This window comes from Lissotriton helveticus, chromosome 4_1 (genome assembly GCF_964261635.1).
Source record: "Lissotriton helveticus chromosome 4_1, aLisHel1.1, whole genome shotgun sequence".
In the NCBI taxonomy this organism is placed as follows: domain Eukaryota; kingdom Metazoa; phylum Chordata; class Amphibia; order Caudata; family Salamandridae; genus Lissotriton; species Lissotriton helveticus.
In genome coordinates, this window is record NC_136063.1 from 1078704585 (window position 1) to 1078732013 (window position 27429).

Genomic DNA, 27429 nt, shown 5'->3' on the forward strand with positions numbered 1-27429 from the left:
GAATTCTGGTGCATTGGACTAGAATGGGCTCATCCCAGGATGAAATAAACACATGATTCAGCAGTGACTCTTTTCATGTGTTGGATTAAACCCCAAGACTTCCTACTATGCATATAATGGCCTCCTTGGACAAAAGAAAAATTCTTTGACACCTGCCTACGGCCTTCATATTTGAGTTTCTCAGTAAATATAGGATAGGCATTATATATATTTTTTTATTTTAAATGGGTGCGAAACCAAAGGCAAGAGTAAGAACCAAAGGACTGTTATTTAGGCAGTGGAATATTTGCAGAGGTAGGTGCCCCCTGTTATCCGTGTTATTTGCCTTTACAATAGAACAACTGGCGTGTATGCTGCGAGATGGGGGATTGGAGCCGGGGGATACTTCTCGCTCAAACGGCTCATAATGTCTCACTATGTGCGGATAATGCACTCTGCAATCAATCAAAAATCATCTTTATTCGGTCATTGAAGGACCATACAAGCACAGAATAAAACACATACTTCTTCAGAAATATAAATACCACTCTAAAAGCATCCCAAAACAAATAGTCATTAAAGTGCATAGGTTCTTCTCAATTTGATAGCAGCAATGATACAGCTGAGAGCAGCAGTGCAAATGTCATGTGATTCTAAGTTTTGTAGATAGATCAAGCCCGCTTTGTAAAAATAAAGGTGCTTATGCAGTAGGGCAGGGCATCAATAGAGTCATATAAAGTATGAAAGAACATAAAATGAACAGTTGATTGGGTAGTGACACAGTCACAGGGGCAACATGGGAGGGAGGGAAAGCTAGTGAAAAATCCACAAGGAAATTAACTATGTTTCGTCTAAAACTAGTGAGATAAAATCTGCAGTCTGGATTTACTATCCAATTTAGATAAGGCTCCATATCAGATAATGTGCATATCTGTATATATCTTGTTTGTAGGCATATCAAAGGATTTTTCTAGTCTTATTCCATCTTTGTAGGTTTCATAGCTCCCTTTGACTTCCATTTTAATATCCGGGGTTATACTTTGCTGTGACTCAAAGCTATGAAAGGTGTATCACACGTAAGCCAACCATGGGATAGCAGTCATGTTGAGGTACTGGGTTTTTAAGAACCGGCACAGAACCGGCAACCCAGCGGTGTCAGGGTACACCCAGAGACCTCGGGTTCTTCCTGATTCAGACCACAGAAACTCGGAGTCTTCTAGGTGAAGTCAAGGATCGATTTTATTGGCTGCAACCAAGGTAACAGGTGTCCTAGAAGTACAACACACGGGAAGTATATTCTCAGGAGACTGCTTCAATTTACAAAGTCAGGCTTCTCTCTTTATACAGAATATTCAGCTTCAGGCAAACATTCTTCGAATTTGCAATACATCATTTACAGTTTCTTGGTTACAAAGGAAAAAGCAGAGTCATGATGACATGTACATATTTCATGTTGTGTTGCCCACAACAAATCACCCGGCAAGGCCCAACATTTCATCAGATATCGGTGGACCCCTAATAAAAACGGGCACCTCCCCACCATAAAGTAAGTGAAGCAAGAAGAGTAGAGACAGATGGGAGCAAGATACGGCAGGTGTGTGCGCTGAAATGGTTTTATGGCTTGTTGAACCTTGATGCTATCTTGTTCGGCCACTGGGAGGGGAACTGACCTAACGAGTTCGGCCTGGGGCAATGGTTCCAACTTGCATAGGTCATAGGAAAGTCGATTAAGGAGTATGTGTCCTTGTGGAATTGAATTCAGCTGGATTAAGGCCTATGTAAAGGGCAACACATAAATGGAAGTCAAGGGTTCAGAACGCAAATGACGATTTCGAGGTGAAATCGCTACTCGAATATGCTGAAAATATTTATACATGGTGTGTTCGTCATTCTCGGTCTTTTGATACCAAATTCGTCATGTTTCGGAGAGTTTTAATTCTCGAGTCCAGAATGATCACATGAGTCCAGAATTTTCAGAACCACAAACCCTCCTTTTGCCCTTACATAGGCAATTAATCTATCCGCATGCTAATCTGAGTCCAGATCTATATTCCTAAAGTCATTGAGATGTTGCTGTAACATCATTCTAGTACTTAGTTCATCTCTTGATACAGGCTTCCTTACACATGATGTAACACAGAGGCCACATATTGCAGGAGCACACTGTATGCACAGACAGAACAGGAAAAGAATGGCTAAGACCATCCCAATGACCATTAGAATTTTCCATCCCCAGGCAGATATCAGTTCCCAGAACCATCCCATTAACGACCAATCTCCTTTATTCACATGAATAGATTCGGAAATCTTATGTAGTATGGAGATGGCCTGGTACACTGTTGGAGCGTTATCTGGGATGAAAATACAGCAACTTGATTGGATCAATCTGCATACCCCACCTCGGTCTGCAAGTATGACATCTAACGCGACCCTGTTCTGAAGGGTCATAAGTCGATCCGACTGGAGCTCAGCAGTCAAATTACTAAGGGCACCAGCAGTTTCAATCACGGTGGATTCAACCACTCTTGTCAATTGCCTTATGTTCCTGCTGTTAGCCATGGATCCCCAGAACGGCAGAAAACCCTTTGCAAAGTCCCCAAATTCTTGACCTGCAGTGTCTTCTTTACTCAAGACACCTCTAACTACCCTTGTCTTGTGGTAATCTGCCGCTGCTGTGTAGGTGGGAGGCAACAGGAAGGAAACAAAACATGAGCCCGAAAAGTCAGGGGGCAGCCATGTATAGGCTCTATCGTGGCAGATGAAATAGGTACCCTTAGCTGCTAAAAACGCAGGGGAAGTCTGAGATCCAAAAACATACGTTTCTGTACAGACACTTTCCCCTAACTGAGCCCTGGGATTCCTGCCAATACCTTGCAGACATAGGTTACCCTGATGGGGTACAATCCAAATCGGGGACGATCTTTTAGTTTGCTGTTTCTCACTTAAAGTAGCTCCATATCCGGTCACGTTCCAACCTATATAGGCAAATATCTCATCTTCCGGGGTATTTTCATAAGAAATTTCTTCCTTAATCATGTCAACTATGCCTTTGACTAGGGCGCTAGTCTTGAGGTTATCTTTTACAGAACGTAGGGGTTGGACTTCACGTGCGTATATGAACATTGTTCTGAATGCCCACACAGAACCATTATGGCTGAAAGGCAGGACTAGATAAGGGATACCTTTGTCCGTAGTGTGAGGCATAAGGCCACAAACCCAACAGTTAGTTGTGTTCATTACCAGTTGGTGTTGATGTAAAAGCTGAACAAAGGAGTTATTAATAAACTCTAATCTCCTAGCTGATTCGTGTTCAGGAAGGGGGTGGAAAGAATGGGAGGAAACAGTAGGAGGAGGTATGGGTGATGCAGTGGGTGCAAATGTTACACGAAAAGAGAATAGAACATAACTTATTAAAAATACCATACCATTGCATCACTGAAAGGTGTGACATGTGGCACGGTTTTAGGTTCTGGGTCAGCGACACCCTTCTGGACCCACTGGTCACAAGGCAGAGGGAAAGGTATTCTCTTGCAATGGATCCCGTGGACCCAGTTGGCCTTCCCCTCCACCCGAACGGCTGACCTTGTGGAAAGAAGGACGAGGTGCGGTCCGGTCCACCTGGGCTGGTCGTTTTTTGTCCGTTGAAAATTCCTAACCAGCACCCAGGATCCAGGGTCAATGGTGTGGCCTGGAGTTTCAGAGACCGGAGGCAGGGTGTCGTGAACCTGTTGATACAAAACACGCAATTTAGCCGTCAATTCATACAGATAATCGAGCAAAACAGGGTGTTCAAGCTCACTAAATTTTGTGGGTCTAGGCACTCCCCATATGTTGGCTGGCCGGCCAAAAACGATCTCATAAGGGCTGAGTTTCACTCGTGAATGCACAGTCATTGTGGTGGACAGGAGTGCTAAGGGTAGAGCATCAGGCCATTTAAGACCTGTGCTCGCTTGGATTTTGGCCAGTTTGAGTTTTAAAGTGCCATTGTAACATTCTACTAATCCAGCTAATTGGGGGTGATTTGCAGCGTGGAACTTTTGCCGAATACCTAGCCCTTCACACACTCTTTTCATCACACGACCCAAGAATTCACTCCCGTTGTCGGACCAGACCATTCTAGGCATTCCGAATCTGTTGAAGAACTCTTTCACAAGGGCTTTCGCTGTGGACAGGGCAGTATTGTCTTTTAGGGGATAGGCTTCTACCCATCTTGAGAAGGCACAAACAACAACGAGTACATATTTTAAGTTGTTGCACCTCTCCATGTGGATGAAATCTAGCTGCAAAACCTCGAACGGATACGTAGGAGGTGCAAAATGACCAGCTGGAGTTGGGGTTCCCCTACCAGGATTGTGCTTCAGACATACCATGCAATTCTTGACGACATTCTCTGCACACTTGGGAATCCCTGAATTTTGCCATACAGGAGCCAACAACTCGCAAATCCCTTTCACGCCGATATGAGCCATCCCATGAGCCATTGTAACCACTGCAAGCACATATGCATCGGGTAACAACCATCTCTGATGCTCTGTCAATCCAATCCAACAACCATTTGTATCCATTCTACCCGTACTTTCTCTCCACGTGCTTAACTCTTTCTCTGTGGCCTCAGCTTGGATGGACTTCACACTCTCTATCGTGTCTTCACACATTCCAACATCACCAGTCCATCCTGCAGGGCCTGCAACATACATTCGGCTCATTACATTCTTTGCCGTTTCTTTCGCGGTCTCATCAGCAAATGCATTTCCACGACCAACATCATCAGTCACCTTCTTGTGAGCACTACATTTCACAATCGCCATTTGCAGGGGCAGGGACAGTGATTCAAGAAGCTCATTCACCAACTGACCATGCTGAATCTTAGCTCCATGCGAAGTCAGGAACCCACGTTCTCTCCACAATCGCACAAAACTGTGAGCCACTCCAAATGCATACAGGTTGTCGGTATAGACAGTCACTTTCATTCCTTTAGACAACACACATGCTCTCGTGAGTGCAATTAATTCTGCCGCTTGGGCTGAATTATGTAAGACACGTGCAGCCTCAACAATTGTATGCAAAGTCGTGACAGCATATGCTGCAGTCGTGTCACCATTCCGGAGCTTGAAACATGAACCATCCACCCATAATGTACTATCACATTCAGCAAGAGGAGTATCGGATAGATCTACTCTCCCTTTCGTCTCTTCCTCTGTTCTAAGAAAACAATCGTGCTGTTCTGAAACATCTGATTCCTCTGCAATTGGCAACAATGTGGCTAAATTCAAAGTACTGCACCTTTTTATGTGCACATGACTCGCTAACAGTGTCAATTCGTAACTGGACAATCGAGCACTAGTTAAGTGCTGTGTCTTGGTTCTATTTAACAACATGTCTACTGCATGTGGGACCATCACGACTAGTGTATTATTCATTACTAGGCACGCAGACTGTGGAATAGAAACAGCTGCTGCTGCTGTGGCTCTTAAACAACTTGGCAATGCTTTAGCTACCAGATCCAAAGTCGACGAAAAATAGGCACATGGACGCTGCCTACCTCCAAACAACTGAGTCAACACAGACAATGCACAGCCCTCTTTCTCGTGGACATATAATGTGAAAGGTTTACTGTAGTTGGGGGTACCTAACACAGGAGCTGAACATAATGCTGTGCGCAATTCGAGAAAACTTTTCTGACACTCTTCAGACCAAGGAATGGGATTGGGCGTATTTTTACACGTTAATGCCTCCAAGGGTTTGGCCAATAACGAAAAATTTGGAATCCACTGTCCACAGTACGATGTAATGCCCAAGAAAGCACGCACTTCTCTATGTGTTCTTGCACACTCAATTTCGCTATTGCCTGGATTCTTTCTGGGGTCAGTTTCCTTCCCTCTTTCGATAAGAGGTGACCTAAGTAGGTCACTTCTTGTCGGCAATATTGTAGTTTGGAAAGTGACACCTTATGATGCAAATCACAAAGATGGCGCAATAATGACAGCGTTGCCTTTTTACAGATTTCCTCAGTATCTGCAGCAATGAGCAAGTCATCCACATACTGCACAAAGGTAGCACCTTTAGGTAAAACAATCGTATCAAGCTGTGTTTTTAGAGCTTGACTGTATATTGATGGACTTTCACAGTAGCCCTGAGGAGCGCGTTTAAAGCGGAAGCTGGGACCTCCTAAACTGAAGGAAAAAATATCCCTGCTTTCCTCAGCAATCGGGATGCTGAAGAAAGCATTCTTCAGGTCAATCACCGAAAACCAAGAGGCAGATGCTGGGGTCATAGTCAATAATGTGGTAATGTCGGGGACAACTGGAAATTGTGGCACAACTATTTTATTCACTTCTCTGAGATCAATCACAAATCTGTACACAGGTGGCTGAGAGGGATCAGTTCGTTTTAAAACAGGCAGAACAGGACTATTGCAAACGTTGCCTCGTGTTTCTTCAATCACATCTTTTTCAATCAATTCGTAAACGATCGCTAGCAAAGCTTTTTCACCCTCACTAGATATCCTATATTGTGGAATTCGTGGCATTTGAACATTGGCTTTCAATGTTACAACATATGGTGGACTTTCTAAAAGACCCACGTCATTAGGACCGGTGGCCCAAAGAATATCTGGAAGAAACGACAATTCTGCTGGAAGTTTATCCCTCGACAAATACATTGGAGAAACCACTTTTCTACCTAGAGTAAGTTGTACTCCTGAAGGAGAACAGTACAAAGTCGAATATAATCGTTTTAGCAAATCCAATCCTAGCAAGTTTTCACCACAACCTGTTGTCAGAATGAGGGGTGCTTCGAATTCGCAAGGACCAACAGAAAGAGACAAAGGGTCAGAAATCGGATTTCTAACTGGGGCGCCAGAAAAACCTACAGAAACGTTCATTTCGCCAGACAAAGGTGCGCCAGGGAGTTTGGAGTGCATAATAGAACTCTTTGTAGCACCAGTATCCAACAGAAAAGGCTCTGACACACCTGATGTAATCACCTCAACCTATGGTCCATTCTGATCTACTGGAACTGAAACGACTCCCTCTCTTTGTCTATGGCTGTCCTAGCAATTGTTACCCTCCGAATACTCATCTTCTGTATAGTAATCATTTTTATTTATTTATTTATTTGAAGCTTATAAAGCGCACGGCTACCTCCGGCGGAAGTGTCCCGGCGCTAAGATTACAAGGGAGTCCCCAAAAAAAAGTAGACCAAGGAGCATCACAGACAGAAAAGGAGATACTGAGCCTAAGAGAACTTCAACCCTAATGAACAGTAAACAACCAGGTCTTAAGTTGTCGTCGAAAGGCTGGTTCAGAATCAGAAAACCTGAGATCAAGAGGAAGGCTATTCCAGAGCCTGGCAGCAGTGACGGTGAAAGATCTGCCGCCACCACGAGAAAGCCTAAATCTTGGCACCGTAAGAAGACGTAGGCTGTTAGATCTCAGGTGTCTGACTGACGAAGAGATCATAAGACGTTTTCTCAGATAGAGAGGGCCAATTCCATGGATGGCTCGGAATGTCAGGGTCAGAATTTTAAAATCAATGCGACGGGCTATAGGGAGCCAGTGGAGATCAGCCCGGTAGGTCTTAACCGAGGTACGGGCGGGAATGTTACCAATAAGCCGGGCTGCCGCGTTCTGGACGATTTGCAGGCGGTCAATTAGATATTGAGGAGAACCTGCATATAGACTATTCGCATAGTCTAGATGAGTGGTAATGAGTGCTTGGATGACTGTTTTGCGAGATGATAGAGGGAGGTAGGGGAAAATTTTTCTGATCATTCGCATTTTGGAAAAACAAGCACCTACCACTTTGTTGACCTGAACCTTTCCAGACAACGAGTTGTCAAAGGTAAAACCAAGGTTACGGGCTGCTTGAACAGGAGAGGGGGGAGGATTCAAAACGGTGGGCCACCAGAGATTTGCAGGGGGGGGAGACTTCTTGCCAAAAAAGAGAACCTCCGTTTTATCAGTGTTCATGGCAAGATGATTTGATGCCATCCATGTGCAAATATTGCCAAGGCAGTTTCTGAAGTTAGAAAAGGAGGAGTCAGAGTGGTCTCTAAAAGAAAAAACAAGCTGAGTATCATCAGCATAAGAGACCACTCTGACACCCCAGGACTCAACTACCCTGGCAAGAGGAGCCACATAGGCATTAAACAGTAAAGGGCTCAAGGCCGAACCCTGGGGGACACCGCATAAGAGAGGCTTGTCCTCAGATTCAAAAGGGTGCAGCGAAACCCTCTGGGAACGACTGGACAAGAAAGATTTAGTCCAGGCCAGCACTGTACCTCCTACCCCTAACTGTTGCAGGCGGGTGGCAAGTATGGTATGGGATACAGTATCAAATGCAGCGGATAGGTCGAGGAGGACCAACATGGCCTCCTCGCCCCTATCCACTGATTCCCTAATGATCTCAGAGACTTCTACCAGCGCCGTCTCCGTGCTGTAACCGGTTCTGAAGCCGGACTGGGAGTCATGTAGGAGCTGGTTAGATTCTAGATACTGCGCCAGCTGTTTCTGTACCACCTTCTCCAAGATTTTAGCAGGTTTGGGCAGGAGCGAAATTGGCCGATAGTTGCTAAATTGCAAGGGGTCAGCACCAGGTTTCTTCAGTATGGGAATTAGCCTGGCCTGCTTCCACACTGAAGGAAACTGTCCGCAGGATAGGGAGGTATTCCAAATGGAAAGGAATGGATTTACTAGAACGGGGGCAAGAACGCCCATGACCTTTGCCGGGACAGGGTCCAGGGGAGAACCAGACTTAACGCTGTGTAACAAGGACAGCGCGAGGTCTGGAGTCAACTCATTAAAGGAATTAAAAGAACAGGGAGAAGAACATGAATGATCTTCAGGGGAGTTAGAGGATACCGGGGCAAAGGAGGAGGAGAGTTTGACTATTTTCTCCTGAAAGTAATCAGAGAGACCATTACACAAATCTTGAGAGGGGATACATTGGGATTTTGAGGCCGGGGGATTAACAAAGTCCTTCACAATAGAAAAGAGAGTTTTGGAGGAATTGTGCGCCTGTAAAATGAGAGTCGAAAAATAAGTTCTCATAGAGGAGCGTTTCAGTTTGTGAAAGTGATTCCGGGCCGATTTATATGCCAGTTTGGCTAGAGGGTCATAATTCAGTCTCCATTTACGTTCCAACTGCTTACACTTGCTTTTCTCCTCACGAAGCAGAGGAGAGAACCAAGGAGCAGAGGGGCGTGATCTGGCAGAGGTGAGAGGACCAAAAGGAGCAACAGAGTCAAGAGCGGCACAGAGGGTCGAGTTAAGTCTAGTGGTCTCAAAATCCAGATCCTCAAGTTGATTGAGTTGGAAACGTAGGTGAGTTTCCAAGGCATCACAGGTTACTTTGGCCCAGTTCCGACCTCTGGCTCTGTTAAGAGGGGAGGGGGAGGGGGGGGAGGGGGCCGTAATGGTAAATGGAATCAGAAAATGATCTGTCCAAGTAGTGGGGACCGGAGGAGAGGAGGAAATACCAGGATGATTGGAAAAGATGAGGTCAAGTGTATGGCCTGCAATATGAGTGGGACCGATAACTAATTGGGTCAAGGTAAGTCCAAGTAAGGCTTCTAACAGGGAGGAGGCTTGTGAGCAAGAGGGATTATCGATATGGAGATTAAAATCTCCTAATACAGAAAAATGGGAATGTTTGAGGGAGTAATCTGCAATAGAATGCGTCAGAGCCTGTAGAGAGGAGGAAGTAGCAGAGGGAGGATTGTAGACCAATATGCCCGCATAGATAGTGCTGGCAGTATCCATTACCGTGAAGTAGGCGGCTTCAATGAGGCCGAGGTTGGGAATTTTCGTAAGCTTAAGTTTAAAATGTGATTTGGCAATAACCGCAAGACCTCCTCCGGATTTAGAGCTGTCTCGGTTAATACCAATGAAGCAATAACCGGGGGGGGGTAGCAAGATGGATGTCTGGTTTGGAGGAATCTTTGATCCATGTTTCCGTAAGAAACAAAATGTCCCACTTATAGGTATCAAGTGATAGCCAAATATCAGAGGCATGGGCAGGAAGGGATCTGCAGTTGATTAATGCCGCTTTTAAGATGGTAACGGGTTGACCTATAACATTCACGGAAGTAAGAGGAGTTTTAGATATCATGGGGAGACTAATATTGCAGTGTGGGCAGGTATAAGCCGTAGACTCCAGATCCTGAGGATTACAGCGATTTATGGGGATACAGGTGCCCGGGCGGAGTAACAGCAATTGATCCGGGGTCCAGGAGATGTTTGGAGTGTGGGAGGCAGGGGGACTGGCGCTAAGCGCGGGTCCGGCGCGGACGGGCGCAGACGGGCTTGCCTTAGGCGCGCCTTCGGCGCGCCATCGGCGCGCCCGCTGCGCCCGCCCGCTGCGCGGACGGGTTGGTCTCTTTTTTATATCCATATCCATCCAGCAGTGGGAGGAGGGTGGGAGGCGTCCAGGAGCTGGAGCGCTACCCTGCCTCCCCCCAAGATGGCGGTTCCGCGTTCTCCCGGCCGGCGAGAGCGCTGTGCTCAGCTGCGCCGGGGGAGAGAGAGCAGGTCGGGCCCCTGGGACGTAAAGATCTCGTCCGGACCAACAGGGAGGTTTGTCACAATAAAAATGCACCAGTTAAAATATTCACAATTTTTAAAAGTAACCAAATCAGCGTGGCGTCTGTAGCCCAAGTAGCAATCACCTGGCATACAGAGAGTCGATGAAGCAGCACACGCACACTCTCAAGCAGAATTAATTAATAGCGGAGTATAGAGATAGAAAGATGCCCCCGGCATCTGCCTCAGGGGATAGCAAGTAATCTGTATGATAAGGGGGAGGAGGATCTTAAATAGTGAGGGAGGGCGGGAGGCGTCCAGGAGCTGGAGCGCTACCCTGCCTCCCCCCAAGATGGCGGTTCCGCGTTCTCCCGGCCGGCGAGAGCGCTGTGCTCAGCTGCGCCGGGGGAGAGAGAGCAGGTCGGGCCCCTGGGACGTAAAGATCTCGTCCGGACCAACAGGGAGGTTTGTCACAATAAAAATGCACCAGTTAAAATATTCACAATTTTTAAAAGTAACCAAATCAGCGTGGCGTCTGTAGCCCAAGTAGCAATCACCTGGCATACAGAGAGTCGATGAAGCAGCACACGCACACTCTCAAGCAGAATTAATTAATAGCGGAGTATAGAGATAGAAAGATGCCCCCGGCTTCCGCCTCAGGGGATAGCAAGTAATCTGTATGATAAGGGGGAGGAGGATCTTAAATAGTGAGGGAGGGCGGGAGGCGTCCAGGAGCTGGAGCGCTACCCTGCCTCCCCCCAAGATGGCGGTTCCGCGTTCTCCCGGCCGGCGAGAGCGCTGTGCTCAGCTGCGCCGGGGGAGAGAGAGCAGGTCGGGCCCCTGGGACGTAAAGATCTCGTCCGGACCAACAGGGAGGTTTGTCACAATAAAAATGCACCAGTTAAAATATTCACAATTTTTAAAAGTAACCAAATCAGCGTGGCGTCTGTAGCCCAAGTAGCAATCACCTGGCATACAGAGAGTCGATGAAGCAGCACACGCACACTCTCAAGCAGAATTAATTAATAGCGGAGTATAGAGATAGAAAGATGCCCCCGGCTTCCGCCTCAGGGGATAGCAAGTAATCTGTATGATAAGGGGGAGGAGGATCTTAAATAGTGAGGGAGGGCGGGAGGCGTCCAGGAGCTGGAGCGCTACCCTGCCTCCCCCCAAGATGGCGGTTCCGCGTTCTCCCGGCCGGCGAGAGCGCTGTGCTCAGCTGCGCCGGGGGAGAGAGAGCAGGTCGGGCCCCTGGGACGTAAAGATCTCGTCCGGACCAACAGGGAGGTTTGTCACAATAAAAATGCACCAGTTAAAATATTCACAATTTTTAAAAGTAACCAAATCAGCGTGGCGTCTGTAGCCCAAGTAGCAATCACCTGGCATACAGAGAGTCGATGAAGCAGCACACGCACACTCTCAAGCAGAATTAATTAATAGCGGAGTATAGAGATAGAAAGATGCCCCCGGCTTCCGCCTCAGGGGATAGCAAGTAATCTGTATGATAAGGGGGAGGAGGATCTTAAATAGTGAGGGAGGGCGGGAGGCGTCCAGGAGCTGGAGCGCTACCCTGCCTCCCCCCAAGATGGCGGTTCCGCGTTCTCCCGGCCGGCGAGAGCGCTGTGCTCAGCTGCGCCGGGGGAGAGAGAGCAGGTCGGGCCCCTGGGACGTAAAGATCTCGTCCGGACCAACAGGGAGGTTTGTCACAATAAAAATGCACCAGTTAAAATATTCACAATTTTTAAAAGTAAAATAAAAATGCACCAGTTAAAATATTCACAATTTTTAAAAGTAACCAAATCAGCGTGGCGTCTGTAGCCCAAGTAGCAATCACCTGGCATACAGAGAGTCGATGAAGCAGCACACGCACACTCTCAAGCAGAATTAATTAATAGCGGAGTATAGAGATAGAAAGATGCCCCCGGCTTCCGCCTCAGGGGATAGCAAGTAATCATCAACATAGTATTGAGCTGTCCTGTCAGATGCGTTGTTCTGCTGATCAAACCTATTCATAGAATTTTGTGGTGGAAGGGGACGTGCGTTCTGGGGGACGTTTGCACGTCCTCTACCTCTAGGCGCTTGCTGAACACCACGACCTCTTACACCAGAAGCACCATTTGCACGCTGCAACAAAATAGGACAACTATACTTGAAATGACCCTCTTCTTTGCAATATGAACATTGGTTGGGGCCTACAGGGACACGTGGCTGAGTGTACTCGACTCTTTGCGAGTTCCTATGATACTGTTGAGGGTGCTGAAAATTATTCTGATAGTTATTCTGACCATTATTATTATTTTGACTACCGCCACCACGTGGCGGATATGCTTGTTGCAACAAAACCTTCGTTTTTAATTCCTTAGTCTTCTTTTCTGCTCTATCTTTCTCATCCTTGTCTCTATTTTCGTAATATTGTGCAGTACCTAATATCTGCGCTGAAGATGACACAGCCCAAGAACTTTCTGAATCCTTTAACTTTTTACACATCTCTGGAAGCAAATTGTGCACGAATTTATCGACAAACAAACGCTGACCACCTTCTGTGGTCATATCTTGACCGCTGTGGTCGACAAATGTTTCTTCAAACCTGGTGAAGAAATCTGAGACTGTTTCTTCTTTCTTCTGTTTGCATGCAGATAACTTATCCCAATTTACACGTATTGCGGGCATTATCGTTTTCATATAATCAACTATTTTACCAGGGAGTTCTGCTATCAAAGGCTCAGGTTTAGCACCACCAACTTGTCGGGCATCTGCAGCAGCAATATTAGCCCATGAGTCACCTAATACCTGATCATGATCTGCATGACGAATTTTACCCCATATAGGCTGTGGAACCACATTCCCAAATAGCATATCGATATCGGCTAAATTCATTATACATGATCCAGCAGTCTGTGACAATTCTTTGTAATACCCTGCAGGATTTTTACGCGGATCAGGTAATGTCTGTTTGAGTGCTAAAACTTCAGCTCGCTTCCATGGGACATGTACCCATACACGCTGAAAGTGTGGCAGAATGGGGGGGTCGACAGTTGTGTTGCCCTCTCTCCATTGTGGGGGAACTTCTCTCATGGGGTATTGTCGCGCCTTTTTCCTACTAGATGTACCATGCTCAGATTGTGACCCAGAAGCGCTCCCCTTACTCCGATATGATAACAATATTTCAACCGCTTTCTCGACATCTGGACCTACGATCATACCCTCTCCAAACTTGTACCGCACACGACACAATTCTTGCGGGTTGCATTCTAGATCATTGTTTTCCAAATCCTCACAAAGAAAGACGCACATTTGTTCAAAGACATATCTCTGCGTCGGTGCTTCCCATTAATGGAAGACTTCCATGACAGACTGTACATCATATTTTACAGTGTCCATAACCCATTTCCATGCTAAACGATTCAGTGAGTCTCTCTCTTGATAGTCAGGCAGTCGACTTCGCAACTGTCTGCGTCCCATGTTAGGGGTCATGGTAGGCAACCCGAAAAGAGGCGAGAAAAGGTTAGTGACAGTGCTGCCAATTTTCTGCTGAATGGAAGGTGAGACTGAAGGAAGAACGGCTGGAAAAACAGAGTGACACAAGGCAGGATCAGAGACAATAGCAGAGGAGGCATCAGGAGAAGTAGAAAGTACAGTGGGCAAAATCGTGGAAAGCACAGGCGGAGCAGAAGTGGTCGGTGGGCCTGGAGGAGGCTGCACCGTAGGAGCAGGAGGCAATGTAATCACAGGTTGTGCAACTAAGGGTTGCGGAGAAGCTGTAGGATTCTGTGCATAGGGAGGTGGCGAACTTAATAAATGCGATATTAATGGATCTTTTTCAAGCTCTTTTGCTGCATCTTGCTTAGTAGTCGGTAAGACTGGATAACATTTATCTATTACCATTTTATGTTGCCTGTGCAACTGCTCACTCATCTGTTCTTCTTCATTGTCTTTGTACTGCATAGCAGCTTGCATTACTGAAAATCCCCCTTCTCTCTTATTTTTCTTAGCTAATTTGATTTCCTTTTGTTTGGCTTCTTTACGCCATAGGCGGAAAGAGTCGAACATCGCCGGCCGGGCTTTCTTTTTGAAAAGTTTAACTTCAAGGTTATCTAAGATTTCGGTATCAAAACTACCATATTGGGGCCATTTTAAAACACCATCTTTTCTGGTGTATTTGATCCATACTTCGTTATATGTGATGGGGCCTACCCCATGTTTCACGTACAACTCATAAGTTGGAGTTCCAACTGGAGGAACCGGACAGGAGTCCTCCAATCGGGAGTCCCTATTATTACAACCAAGACAAAACAAATTTCCAAGTCTAAGACCAGGCATTTTCGCTCACTAGTCTAGTTCCAAACTTCAAAGGATTATCGATTACGATATTTCTCGTGAATACACGAGTCCCTTGGTTTTGGTGCTTGCAAGTACCAAATCAAAAACCAACTAAGGACTGGGAGACGCTCCACTTATACTTAACTGAAATATCGATGACGTCACCAGAAGACTCGTCTTAGTGTTTCGCTCTACCAAACTTCAAGGGTCCAAATCAGGGCGATAGCCAGGGCAGCAGTCCTTCGTAGCCGTTGGGAAGCGGGGAACCTCGCAGCAAAGACCTTCGGACCACGTCGACATGCAGGGGTCGATGAGGTGGTTGGCCGTCCCCCGGAATTTTCACACGAAGCTCCTCACGAACCTCTGGCTGACTGGCACCACTGGAATCGCCCCAAAAGTTGGGCGCCAGCTGAGGTACTGGGTTTTTAAGAACCGGCACAGAACCGGCAACCCAGCGGTGTCAGGGTACACTCAGAGACCTCGGGTTCTTCCTGATTCAGACCACAGAAACTCGGAGTCTTCTAGGTGAAGTCAAGGATCGATTTTATTGGCTGCAACCAAGGTAACAGGTGTCCTAGAAGTACAACACACGGGAAGTATATTCTCAGGAGACTGCTTCAATTTACAAAGTCAGGCTTCTCTCTTTATACAAAATATTCAGCTTCAGGCAAACATTCTTCGAATTTGCAATACATCATTTACAGTTTCTTGGTTACAAAGGAAAAAGCAGAGTCATGATGACATGTACATATTTCATGTCGTGTTGCCCACAACAAATCACCCGGCAAGGCCCAACATTTCATCCGATATCGGTGGACCCCCAATAAAAACGGGCACCTCCCCACCATAAAGTAAGTGAAGCAAGAAGAGTAGAGACAGATGGGAGCAAGATACGGCAGGTGTGTGCGCTGAAATGGTTTTATGGCTTGTTGAACCTTGATGCTATCTTGTTCGGCCACTGGGAGGGGAACTGACCTAACGAGTTCGGCCTGGGGCAATGGTTCCAACTTGCATAGGTCATAGGAAAGTCGATTAAGGAGTATGTGTCCTTGTGGAATTGAATTCAGCTGGATTAAGGCCTATGTAAAGGGCAACACATAAATGGAAGTCAAGGGTTCAGAACGCAAATGACGATTTCGAGGTGAAATCGCTACTCGTATATGCTGAAAATACTTATACATGGTGTTCGTCATTCTCGGTCTTTTGATACCAAATTCGTCATGTTTCGGAGAGTTTTAATTCTCGAGTCCAGAATGATCACATGAGTCCAGAATTTTCAGAACCACAATGTTACCTAATTTGAGGCAATCTAGTAATAAGTTCTGCGAAAAGTCTGTATTCAGGGAGCTCCATAGCTTTATCCATAATAAAATAGGTGCCATGGAGCTCCTGTCCTCCATGAACCCTATACCAAATTCCAGATGTGCGATATAGCTTGAAGAGGATTTAGGAACGGCCAGAAGCCTGCACAAAAAACTGTTTTCGACTACTTGAGGTTTTGTGCAGGCAGTACAGCCCCAGACTCCGTCTCTATACATGCCCACTGATAAGCATTTGCTTGTATAAAGTTGTACTATTTTGTATACCGGCTTCTGGCCCAGCCGTTTTGCAAATCTAAATATTGCATCTTCTCCTGCGCACATTTTTTGTTCCCTTTGAGTAAGTAGCCTTTCCCACGTTTCATTTGCCTCCAATAAAAAACCAAGGCAATTAAAAAAAGGAACTTTTTTCAATTTGTCTCCCCCCAATAAAAAAAGGTTTTGACTTGGTGTGTTTTGGACCACAGGTCATAATAAAAGATTTTAACTGATTTGCCTTAAGTAAGTTTTAAGCAGAAAATCGTTAAACTCGTTCAGAAGCTCTTGGAGGGCATTTGCGGTCAAACCTAAGAGACCCGCATCATCTGCGTAGAGCAGCATGGGACTGCCTGCATTGCATTCCTAGGGACATCATCACTGCAAGCCCTTAAAGCGGTGTCTAGGGAATTGATGTGTAATGAAAAAATGGAAAGGCACCAATACGTAACCTTTGCTCACCCCTCTGGTCACATTTGTTGGAACTGTACAGTACCCATTCCATGTGAAGCGCACACTCATTGTGGAGTCCCAATGCAGGCGTTTTACCGAATCACTGACAAAATATCAATGTCAAAAATATCGTAGGCGAAATATCGATGTCAAGACAAGTCCTATCTACATTATGGTAAGTACAAAAATATTGAGACAAAAATATTGTTATCAAAAATATCGTTGTTAAAAATATATATTTTTTAATGTTTAAAAATAATGTAAAATAAAGTAAATAATACATATATTTAAAATAAACATAGTTATAAATATTTGTAAAATTATATGCAATACATATAGGGGTCGATTCCGATGTGGTAAAAACCGCTCCGAATAGCCATTCGGGGCGTTTTTCCCGTACGAATCGTACCCTGCAACATCCCCCGTACGTACGACGAAGTACGATTCGTACCAGGAGCCGGACTCCGTACGAATCATACAGAGACCGTACGACTCGAATCCCCGTACGAGTCTCCATAGGAACCCGCTGTACACGACATCTGTACAGCTCGCGGCTGGTTTATATGACCCAGCAAGTACGATACGCGTCGGATACGCACTGTATGACCCTTTTTCTACGGGAGCTGAACACAGCCGTAAAAGCAGAGTTTGTGACGATACAGGTACGGAACGCCCCCCCCCGGGTAGGGTGCGTACCCCCATGATCACAGGGGTACGCACCGTACAACCAGCGTACATGGGGTACGGTGCGTACCCATGCGATCATGGGGGTACGCACCGTACCCCATGTACGCTGGGTGTACGGTGCATACCCATGCGATCAAGGGGGGTACGCACCGTACCCCATGTACGCTGGGTGTACAGTGCATACCCCTGCGATCATGGGGGGTACGCACCGTACGGTGTGTATGTGATTGTGCGCTTTTCCGTTCGTATCGCCATTACCTGACGTGGACCGTACGGATCGTGTCCTGATACCCCGGTCCGGATCATACTCGTCGGGTCGTACGGCGTGTGTACGAGTCGTACAGAGAGGGCTCCGGATACGAATCGTACGGACGTTTTTTTTACCGGATCGGAATCGACCACTTAATGTTAAAAAAATTAAACAATTACATATATTAAGTATATTATATTTATATACTTACTTAATAATATTTACAAATATTTATTGTAATAACTCCAGAGAGTGCGACAGTAGGGAAAGTGTTGGATAGCGTAGGGGTAAAAATTACTATTCTCACTCCAGAGACTGCAACAATAGGGCAAGTGTTGGATAGCGTAGGGGTAGAAATCACTATCCCACCTCCAGAGAGTGCAACAATAGGGAAAGTTTTGGATAGCATAGAGGTAAAAATTCATATACCAACTCCAGAGATTGCAACAGTAGGGAAAGTGTTGGATAGCGTAGGGGTAAAAATTACTATTTCCACTCCAAAGTGCGCAACAGTAGGGAAAGTGTTGGATAGCGTAGGAGTAAAAATTACTATTCCAACTCCAAAGAGTGCAACAGTAGGGAAAGTGTTGGATGGCGTAGGGGTAAAAATAACTTACAAATCATGAAAATATATTTTTTTAATAAATAATGATTTAATTATTAAATAACAATAAATTAATTAACAATACCAATAAATAATTGCTAAAAAAATATTTACCAATTAATAATTAATTAGCAATTAAATGGATGATAGATACAAATTCAAAAAGCTTTATCCGGTACATTTTTCATGACCATAAAATCATACTAAAAACACATGATAAAAAATATATAAATCAATTCACAGATACAGTCCACATTTTAACATAGATCCAAGGAAACAATCTAGTAAAATTTCATTCAAAAATTATAATTTCATTAATATTAAAAAGGAATCATCTCGTATAGTACATAAAGTGCATTCGATTTTGGTTATAGATCTCTTAAGGTATTATGCATGTTATTGTCCATCTTCAATTCACATCATTTTCATAGGTTAAATCCTCTAAATGGGAGAAAGTCTTTCTTTTCCATATTGACAATTGAATGAAGTTACATACAACCCTCATGATTTTTTCATCATCCAAAGTACATATAATATTAAAATCTACTTTATAATAGTAATTGTATTTGTTTTAAAAAGAGGTTTCAAAACAAGTTTACGAATGTCCCTATAAAAACCACAAAATAATAAAAAAATGCAGCGTGGTCTGGGAAGATTTTCCATCGCATGGACAATTAGGTAATACATGATACTTATTCCTTGTCTTCGGGAATGCAACCAAATAATGTAAAATACCAAATCTTAATCTGGTCAGTAGGAACCTCTGCTGGACATTTCGTACTATAACAAGGTACGGTTGTGTGCCCATAAAAACGGGGCGTTCATAGTAAGAAATAACACTTTGTTTTGCACCATGTTCGCCCACCCTTACAAAGTCCATTGCAGCAATTTTATTTATTTTATTTAACTTGTAACGCGCAACAGCTACCCGCAGTGGGTTTCCCGGCGCAATAAACCTTGTTTTCAATTCTCTCTTACTATATTCTGCAATTGGCATGGGTTCCTTGGGCTTTGGAATTAAATTGCAGCTTTTTAATAAAGTTTGTATGTATTCAAGCCACAATATATCCCTACTGTTGTCTAGGGCCAAGCAATCGAGTATTATGCTCTTTGTAAACCCAGCTTCTTTAGGCGTCCAAATCCCATGCTATAATGTCAACCCTGCCGTTTTAATAAAATCGCTAATGTAAGGGGCCGACAATTTTCTATAGTTGCTGGGGTGGTCAGGGTCCAGATTGGGCTTCTTCAGGATGGGGACCAGAGAAGCATGTTTCCATTTAGCAGGGAAACTGCCCGTTCTCAGGGAATTATTCCAAATGTGGTTTAGGTAAGGATTAAGTAGGGGTGCCAGTTTTTTATATTGCTTGGCTGGCCAAGGATCATTTGGGGAGCCAGATTTGCATGTGAGTAATTCGGCCATGGAGTCGGCTTCCGAGATGGCTGCAAATTCAGACAGGGTGGACAGCGGTGGTGAGGGAGTAGTGGATTCCTCATCCCGTCCTTCTATGTTGGGAGTAGGGAAGGAGGAGTAGATAGTCTCGATTTTATCCTCGAAAAATTTTGAGAGTTTATCGCATAGCGACTGTGAGGCGGGCTGAGTTCGAGTCAACGCGTTAGGGTCAGTGAAAGATCTAACTATATTGAAAATCTCCCTGGCGCCATTGCTGGCGAGTTTGATTCTAGAGGCCAGAAAATCCCGTTTATTCTCCTCGATCAGTCTCCGGTATTCTTTGAGGGCTATTTTATAGGTAATTTTACTATCCGGGGAATAATTCTGTCTCCAGAGGCGTTCGAGAGATTTACAGGAGGCCTTTTTCTGCCGGAGCTCGTCAGAGTACCAGGGTGCTGAGGGTGCGGCCCTATGGGTTTTGATGGGTTTAAGAGGGGCCAGAGCATCTAAGGCCTGAACGATCCATGCGTCCAAGTGGTCGATCTCCCGGTCGGGATCAGACGACGGGCAGGGTTGGGTGTTTTTTAGGTATTCCAGGAGCGATTCAGGGGTAATGCGGCTCCAGTTTCTGCCAGATGTTTTAGGGGTGATGGTGGGTCTAATGGGGCAGGGAATGGCAATCTCAAAAGGGAGGAGGAAATGATCCGACCAAATAACCGGGGTGGGGGGAGCCGCCTGAATGGATGGTAAGTTGGAGCAGATAAGGTCCAGTGTGTGACCCGCTTTATGCGTGGGTTGGGTTATTATTTGGAGTAGGTTACAGGCCGCTAGCGTGGAGATAAAGTAGTTGCTGTGCGAACAGGAATCATTGTCAACGTGGAGGTTGAAGTCTCCTAAAGCGGTGAAATTGGCATATCGTGTGCTAAGCTGAATAACATAATCTGCCAAAGCTGGTAGATGTGAAGTATTAGAATGAGGGGGGCGGTAGATAAGTATCTCCGAGCAGGAGGAGGACGGGGAGATTTGAACACTGAAAGGTAGGCCTTCTATACAATCAATTTGGTCAAATGGAGGGAGGGTAACAGTCCATTTGGATTTGTGGATTAAGGCGACACCACCTCCCGATTTGCCATTGGGTCTGTTGGCACAGATAATGCTGTATCCCTCCGGTAAGGCAAGAGTGATGGCGGGATTCGTGGTATCATTCAGCCATGTTTCAGTTAAAAAGAGCAGATCCCAGTTGTTGTCCCGAAGGGACTGCCAGATGTCAATGGCATGTTTGCTCAGTGATCTGCAGTTGATCAGCGCAGCTCTGAGGGTCAGGGAAGAGTGAGCTCCGCGGGTGAAAGCAGGATTCAGAGCGTGGGCCGGACTGATAGTAAGATCTAAAGCGGGAAGGGAGAAATGGCAGGCTGAGCAGGCATAGTCCTGGCTCCGAGGGTCAGAGATGGGACATGGGCAGGATACACAGAGGGGGGGTCTCAGGGACATCAACTCAATCCGAGAATACGCCGCGATGTTATGGCTAGTGGGTCGAGCAGGGGGAGCGGCCCTGGTCGCGTCTTGATCGCGGACGAGCGCAGACAAGCTTGCCTTAAGCGCGCCTTCGGCGCGCAATCGTCGCGCCCGCTGCGCTGGTCCGCTGCGCTTCCGGTATATGCACATTTATATATTGAGGGGACAGTGAGAGGGGGCGTGGCCTCGGAGTGGGCGTGTCCCAGTCAGGGCGTGGGGAATGGCGGTTCAGGAAGATCGGCGATTTCGCCCTTACCAGCGCTCGTTTGGCTGCGTGAAGGGGTGCCTGCACACTGCAATCGTGTGTCAGGAAGGGTGAGTGAGTATTTTAAAAAGCAAAGTTTTACAATTAAAAACAGTGAAAATGCTCGATCTGTCTGGCTACTCCCGGCTGTGCCTCAGGAGGTTTCAAGAATTATCTTCGCGATTGCAAGTCAGCACGCCTTTTGTAGTGCTTTGCAGGGGGCGTGGCCTCGGAGTGGGCGTGTCCCAGTCAGGGCGTGGGGAATGGCGGTTTCAGGAAGATCGGCGATTTCACCCTTACCAGCGCTCGTTTGGCTGCGTGAAGGGGTGCCTGCACACTGCAATCGTGTGTCAGGAAGGGAGAGTGAGTATTTTAAAAAGCAAAATTTTACAATTAAAAACAGTGAAAATGCTCGATCTGTCTGGCTACTCCCGGCTGTGCCTCAGGAGGTTTCAAGAATTATCTGCGCGATTTCAAGTCAGCGCGCCTTTTGTAGTGCTTTGCAGGGGGCGTGGCCTCGGAGTGGGCGTGTCCCAGTCAGGGCGTGGGGAATGGCGGTTCAGAAAGATCGGCAATTTCGCCCTTACCAGCGCTCGTTTGGCTGCGTGAAGGGGTGCCTGCACACTGCAATCGTGTGTCAGGAAGGGTGAGTGAGTATTTTAAAAAGCAAAGTTTTACAATTAAAAACAGAAAAAATGCTCGATCTGTCTGGCTAATCCCGGCTGTGCCTCAGGAGGTTTCACTCGTGGCACTTTTAAAAACCTATGTGTTTGAATTTATCATTGTGATGAACAATCAGTCAGGGGTAACTTAGAAAACAAGGTTGTCTTCTGTGCAGTCCTCAGTTATTATCTGGGGAAAGTTGCCTCTGTTTCCGCTTGGCGGGGTTGATGTAATTAAACTGGTGGTTCTACAGAGACTAATTTAGTTTTTCAAGCTACAGCAAAGGGTTTTGAAAAGGAGTTTATTTTACTGGGGTGAACAGTTTGTTCTCCGACCTGATTTGTGCCGGAAAATTGAAATATTATGCTCCCCTAACGGAGCAAGGGGACAGCAATGATAGGATTTATTATTTATTTAACAACAAGGGGTGGTGATGGACAGAGTTTCTGAATTAAGCAGAATACTCTCACCCAGTCAAGAGATCAGGGCTAGATCCAACACCGTTTTTTAGCTCACTGCACCATCCCAGTTCAGAAACTGGCTATATGCAAATTAGTCTGTTCCTGTCCCAGTGCATGAAGGGAACAGGGCAAACCAAACTATCAAGCCAATTGTTACACTGGGAAGGAAACAAGCTTCCGGGGACCAGTTTCTGGCATTTCAGCCATCGTCGGCCCGGCTTGCTTGAATCCTGATGGTGCAATGAGCAAGAGACTCACATCTGAGTATACCCTTCCTCGCTTAGGGTGGACAAAATATTTAACAACAAGGGGTGGTGATGGACAGAGTTTCTGAATTAAGCAGAATACTCTCACCCAGTCAAGAGATCAGGGCTAGATCCAACACCGTTTTTTAGCTCACTGCACCATCCCAGTTCAGAACCTGGCTATATGCAAATTTGTCTGTTCCTGTCCCAGTGCATGATGGGAACAGGGCAAACCAAACTACCAAGCCAATTCTTACACTGGGAAGGAAACAAGCTTCCGGGGACCGGTTTCTGGCATTTCAGCCGTCGTCGGCCCGGCTTGCTTGAATCCTGATGGTGCAATGAGCAAGGGACTCACATCTGAGTATACCCTTCCACGCTTAGGGTGGACAAAATATTTAACAACAAGGGGTGGTGATGGACAGAGTTTCTGAATTAAGCAGAATACTCTCACCCAGTCAAGAGATCAGGGCTAGATCCAACACCGTTTTTTAGCTCACTGCACCATCCCAGTTCAGAACCTGGCTATATGCAAATTAGTCTGTTCCTGTCCCAGTGCATGATGGGAACAGGGCAAACCAAACTACCAAGCCAATTCTAGCCCTGATCTTTGGACTGGGTAAGAGTGGTCTGCTTAATTCAGACACTCTGTTCATCACCACCCCCTTTTCTGAATCGTTTTTGGCCACTATAGGTGTGGCAGGGTATACTCAGACATGATTTCCTTGCTCACTGCTCCATCAGGATTCAAGCAAGCCGGGCCGACGACGGCTGAAATGCCAGAAACCGGTCCCCGGAAGCTTGTCTCCTTTCTGGTGAAGAATTGGCTTGGTAGTTTGGTCTGCCCTGTTCCCATGATGCACTGGGCCAGGGACAGACTAATTTGCATAAAGCCAGGTTCTGAGCTGGGATGGGGCAGTGAGCTAAATAACGGTGATGGATCAAGCCCTGATCTTTGGACTGGGTAAGAGTGGTCTGCTTAATTCAGACACTCTGTTCATCACCACCCCCTTTTCTGAATCGTTGTTGGCCACTATAGGTGTGGCTGGGTATACTCAGACATGAGTCCCTTGCTCACTGCTCCATCAGGATTCAAGCAAGCCGGGCCGACGATGGCTGAAATGCCAGAAACCGGTCCCCGGAAGCTTGTCTCCTTTCTGGTGAAGAATTGGCTTGGTAGTTTGGTCTGCCCTGTTCCCATGATGCACTGGACCAGGGACAGACTAATTTGCATAAAGCCAGGTTCTGAGCTGGGATGGGGCAGTGAGCTAAATAACGGTGATGGATCAAGCCCTGATCTTTGGACTGGGTAAGAGTGGTCTGCTTAATTTAGACACTCTGTTCATCACCACCCCCTTTTCTGATAGGATTTATTATTTAGCAACACAGCTGTTGTGGCCAAAGCACTGGATTAGTGATCCACGGAGAAGTAATGCCCTAGAGATATATACATATCTATCAGGGACACCAATGCTCAGTGTTGTACTGGGTGGTGGTGAATCGCAAGGAGCCTGAAAAGGATTTACCCCTCACATGTGTAACTACGTTCAACACACTGTCAAACCAAGTTACAAAATCCATTAACAAACATTGGAGTATCTTGAGAACAGGAAATTTAGAATGGGAAAAACCTCTGTTCTCCTATAAAAGGGCAAGAAGCTTGAAAGACAGCCTGGTAAACACCCACCCCACACAGAAGGACCAAGAACACACGCCGACAGTACTAAGTGCGTGGGGACTACGGAGGTATCTGGCAACAGGCCAACGGTACAGGCATTTAGTGGAGTATCGCCCCTGGTTGATAGTTCTTGCACCACCAAAGCACCACTTCTCTGTAAACAGGCTAGCGCTCCAAATACGGTGGACCTGATATCCCCTCTGAACCAGGTTAGTTTACCTGTCAATAGGAAGGTCATCCGCAGTGAATATAATCTTAATTTACCACCCGAGGCGTCCCCACTGGTTGCGGTTTTTATAGGGGTCCCCCCACTCATGGAGGGTGAGACGGAATCAACCACAGATCTTATGGCTAAGGCGAACAGGTGGTGTTCAGATACTTGCTGCGGGGAGAACGATGCGGACATGATTATCCATGCAAGGAGGGTGGGTTGGATTGGCAAACAACCAAAAATCACCCAGGGGGACTGTGTGGTAATCAATTTTAGCAGAGCTAACTTGGTAGATAGATTATTTTGGGATGGTTCTGCTATATCACAAAGGGATCATCTGAGACCCGTCCCCTTGGGCTTTTTCTACCAACCCTTAGCCCGTATTAAGCAGATAAACCACTACCCAGAAAGATGGAGGGGATGGAGGCCACCACAGGGGGTGGGCAGTGCTCATGGATCCACAAATTTACAAGCCTTGAGGAGACCCATCGCCCCGTCAGTATCCCTTCCCCAGGCCTCCCAGGGTGCAGCTGAGGGCTGTGGGTTGGTTACGAGTAATTATTTCGCCCCCTTGTCAGGCCTGGAGGATACAGACTGACTATCTACTATGAAACTGCCCCCGACAGAGGGGGACAGCAATTCAAATAAGGTCACAATGTGTAAAATGCTCAGTTGGAATGTGGCAGGAATTAGCTCCAAACGTGGTGATTATGAATGGTCTAGATTTGTTTCCGGGCACAATGTTATCGCCCTACAAGAAACGTGGGACACCGCCTCTAGCTTCTGGCTGGATGGGTTCATTAGCTTTGCCGTGGCTGCCACCCCCAGCAACGCTGGCAGGGCTAGGGGAGGTCTCTTAACTCTATTCTCATTAGATCTCAAAGGATCCCTAAAGCAGATCAAAAATGCTTCCCCAAATATTTTAATTGTAGAAAGGGAAATTAGTCCCATCAGGAGAACTTTCAGCCTTATTCATGAAGCTAAATGCGCTTGCAAAAGGGCCAGATTCTCAGAATCTGGCCTTTTGCGAGTGCAATTTTTGCATTTGGGATTCATCATCCCAAATGCAAAAATCGCTAATAAAGAATTAGCAAATATGCGAGGATTAGCATTTAAGGAATCTCTATTAGAGATTCCTTAAATGCTATTCATGACACATTTAAAAATTGCGATTTTGCAATTTTGGGCCGCTATTTACCGAGAGGTCAGACCTCTCGGTAAATAGCAAAAACTTAGAAAAATGCTTTTAAAAGCATTTTTCTAAGTTGCATGTTGCACACACACATGTCCCTTGGACATGTGTGTGCGCAACACCTGTTTCAATTTGCATTTCAGGGGTGCTACAGGGTGTCCTTTGGACACCCCTGGCACCCTTTCAATCGCTATCTTATTTGCGAGTAGCAAATTGCTACTCGCAAATAAGGAATACTCCCCATTCATTCCTATGGGCCTTTTGGCCCATAGGAATGAATGGGGAGTTATTCCTTATTTGCGATTAGCAATTTGCTACTCGCAAATAAGGAATGTGTAGGAATCGCTATTTATTTAGCAATTCCTACATGAATACTGTTTTGCGAGTCCTTAATAGCGAATCGCTATGATTCGCTAATAGGGGCTCGCAAAACGGCCCGTTGATGAATCAGGCTGTTTATACATAAACTTTTATAATTCAGGGAACAGGGACATTGGTGAAAATAATATCACCGCCCTAGACTCCTTTTTAACTTCAGCCAGTCGCAACTCACATACAACCTATGAATGTGTATTATTGGGCGATTTTAATATCCACCCCTGCAAATCTATGTGCCGCTCAATCAACCATGAGGGGGTAGCAGGATCAGCGGGACCTCACTTTGAACACACTACACCGGGCGAGGAGTTGGAAGATTTATTGGCTAACTTCAACTTCCTAGAACCAATGTCCATGGATGGGGGGCCTAGAACACCTACCTTTAAGGGGACAGCCCCCGGCACAATTATTGATTACATATTCGTGACCCCAGGCATCTTAAACAGGGTTATTTCTTATTGTACAATCCCCTCCCTTTACAGTGACCATAATCCTGTACTCCTTGAGGTCGCCTGGGGGGACTTCATGGGGCCTATGCCGAGGCAAGTAAAAACAGGGCACACTTTATGCCCAGTGGACCAGGGTAGAAGGCTCAAGTGGGCCAATGTGGCCTCGGACAATTTCTATGCCGAAATCCTCCCGAAAATCGAGGACCATATGGTGATCTGCCAGAACCCAAGTGCCTCAGGCTATGAGATTATGGGTGCCTTCCAAACGATTTGTGCCCAAATTTCGCTGGACCTCACTGTTAAAGCGAGGCAGGACGGCAATAACCAGCGTCGATGGTTTGACGCAGCATGCTCAAAAGCACACAAATCCTTAATGGCTGCTCTCAAAGTACAACCTAGGGCGAGGGCGGACATTGCCATATTGAGGAAGGAATATAAGCGAGTTATTAAGATTAGGCAGGACAAAATCAAGAACGAAGCCTGGGAGAATCTACTCTGCATGGACATCCTACGGGATAGTAGGCAATTTTGGGCCATAATCAACCAGCCCTTCTTTTCCGATTCGACCAATTCCGTTGTGGATTGTGTCATCCCGGACGACAAATGGCTGACTCAC

The 27429-nt window shown here is 46.0% G+C and overlaps 1 protein-coding gene across 5 annotated transcripts in view; it reads right to left on the reverse strand.

The window, feature by feature from the left end:
* Positions 1–27429, reverse strand: part of LOC144828987 (sodium-dependent neutral amino acid transporter B(0)AT1-like) — a 1274746-nt gene that overhangs the window by 591646 nt on the left and 655671 nt on the right. Inside the window, exon 9 of one of the 5 annotated variants that reach the window (XM_078687668.1) lies at positions 1202–3704. The exons of the other annotated variants lie outside the window; for them this stretch is intronic. Coding sequence (XP_078543794.1) covers positions 3290–3704 — 415 coding nt within the window. The 3' untranslated portion in view covers positions 1202–3289. Of the gene's footprint in view, positions 1–1201; positions 3705–27429 lie in introns of those variants that run through there. 5 annotated transcript variants of the gene reach the window in all.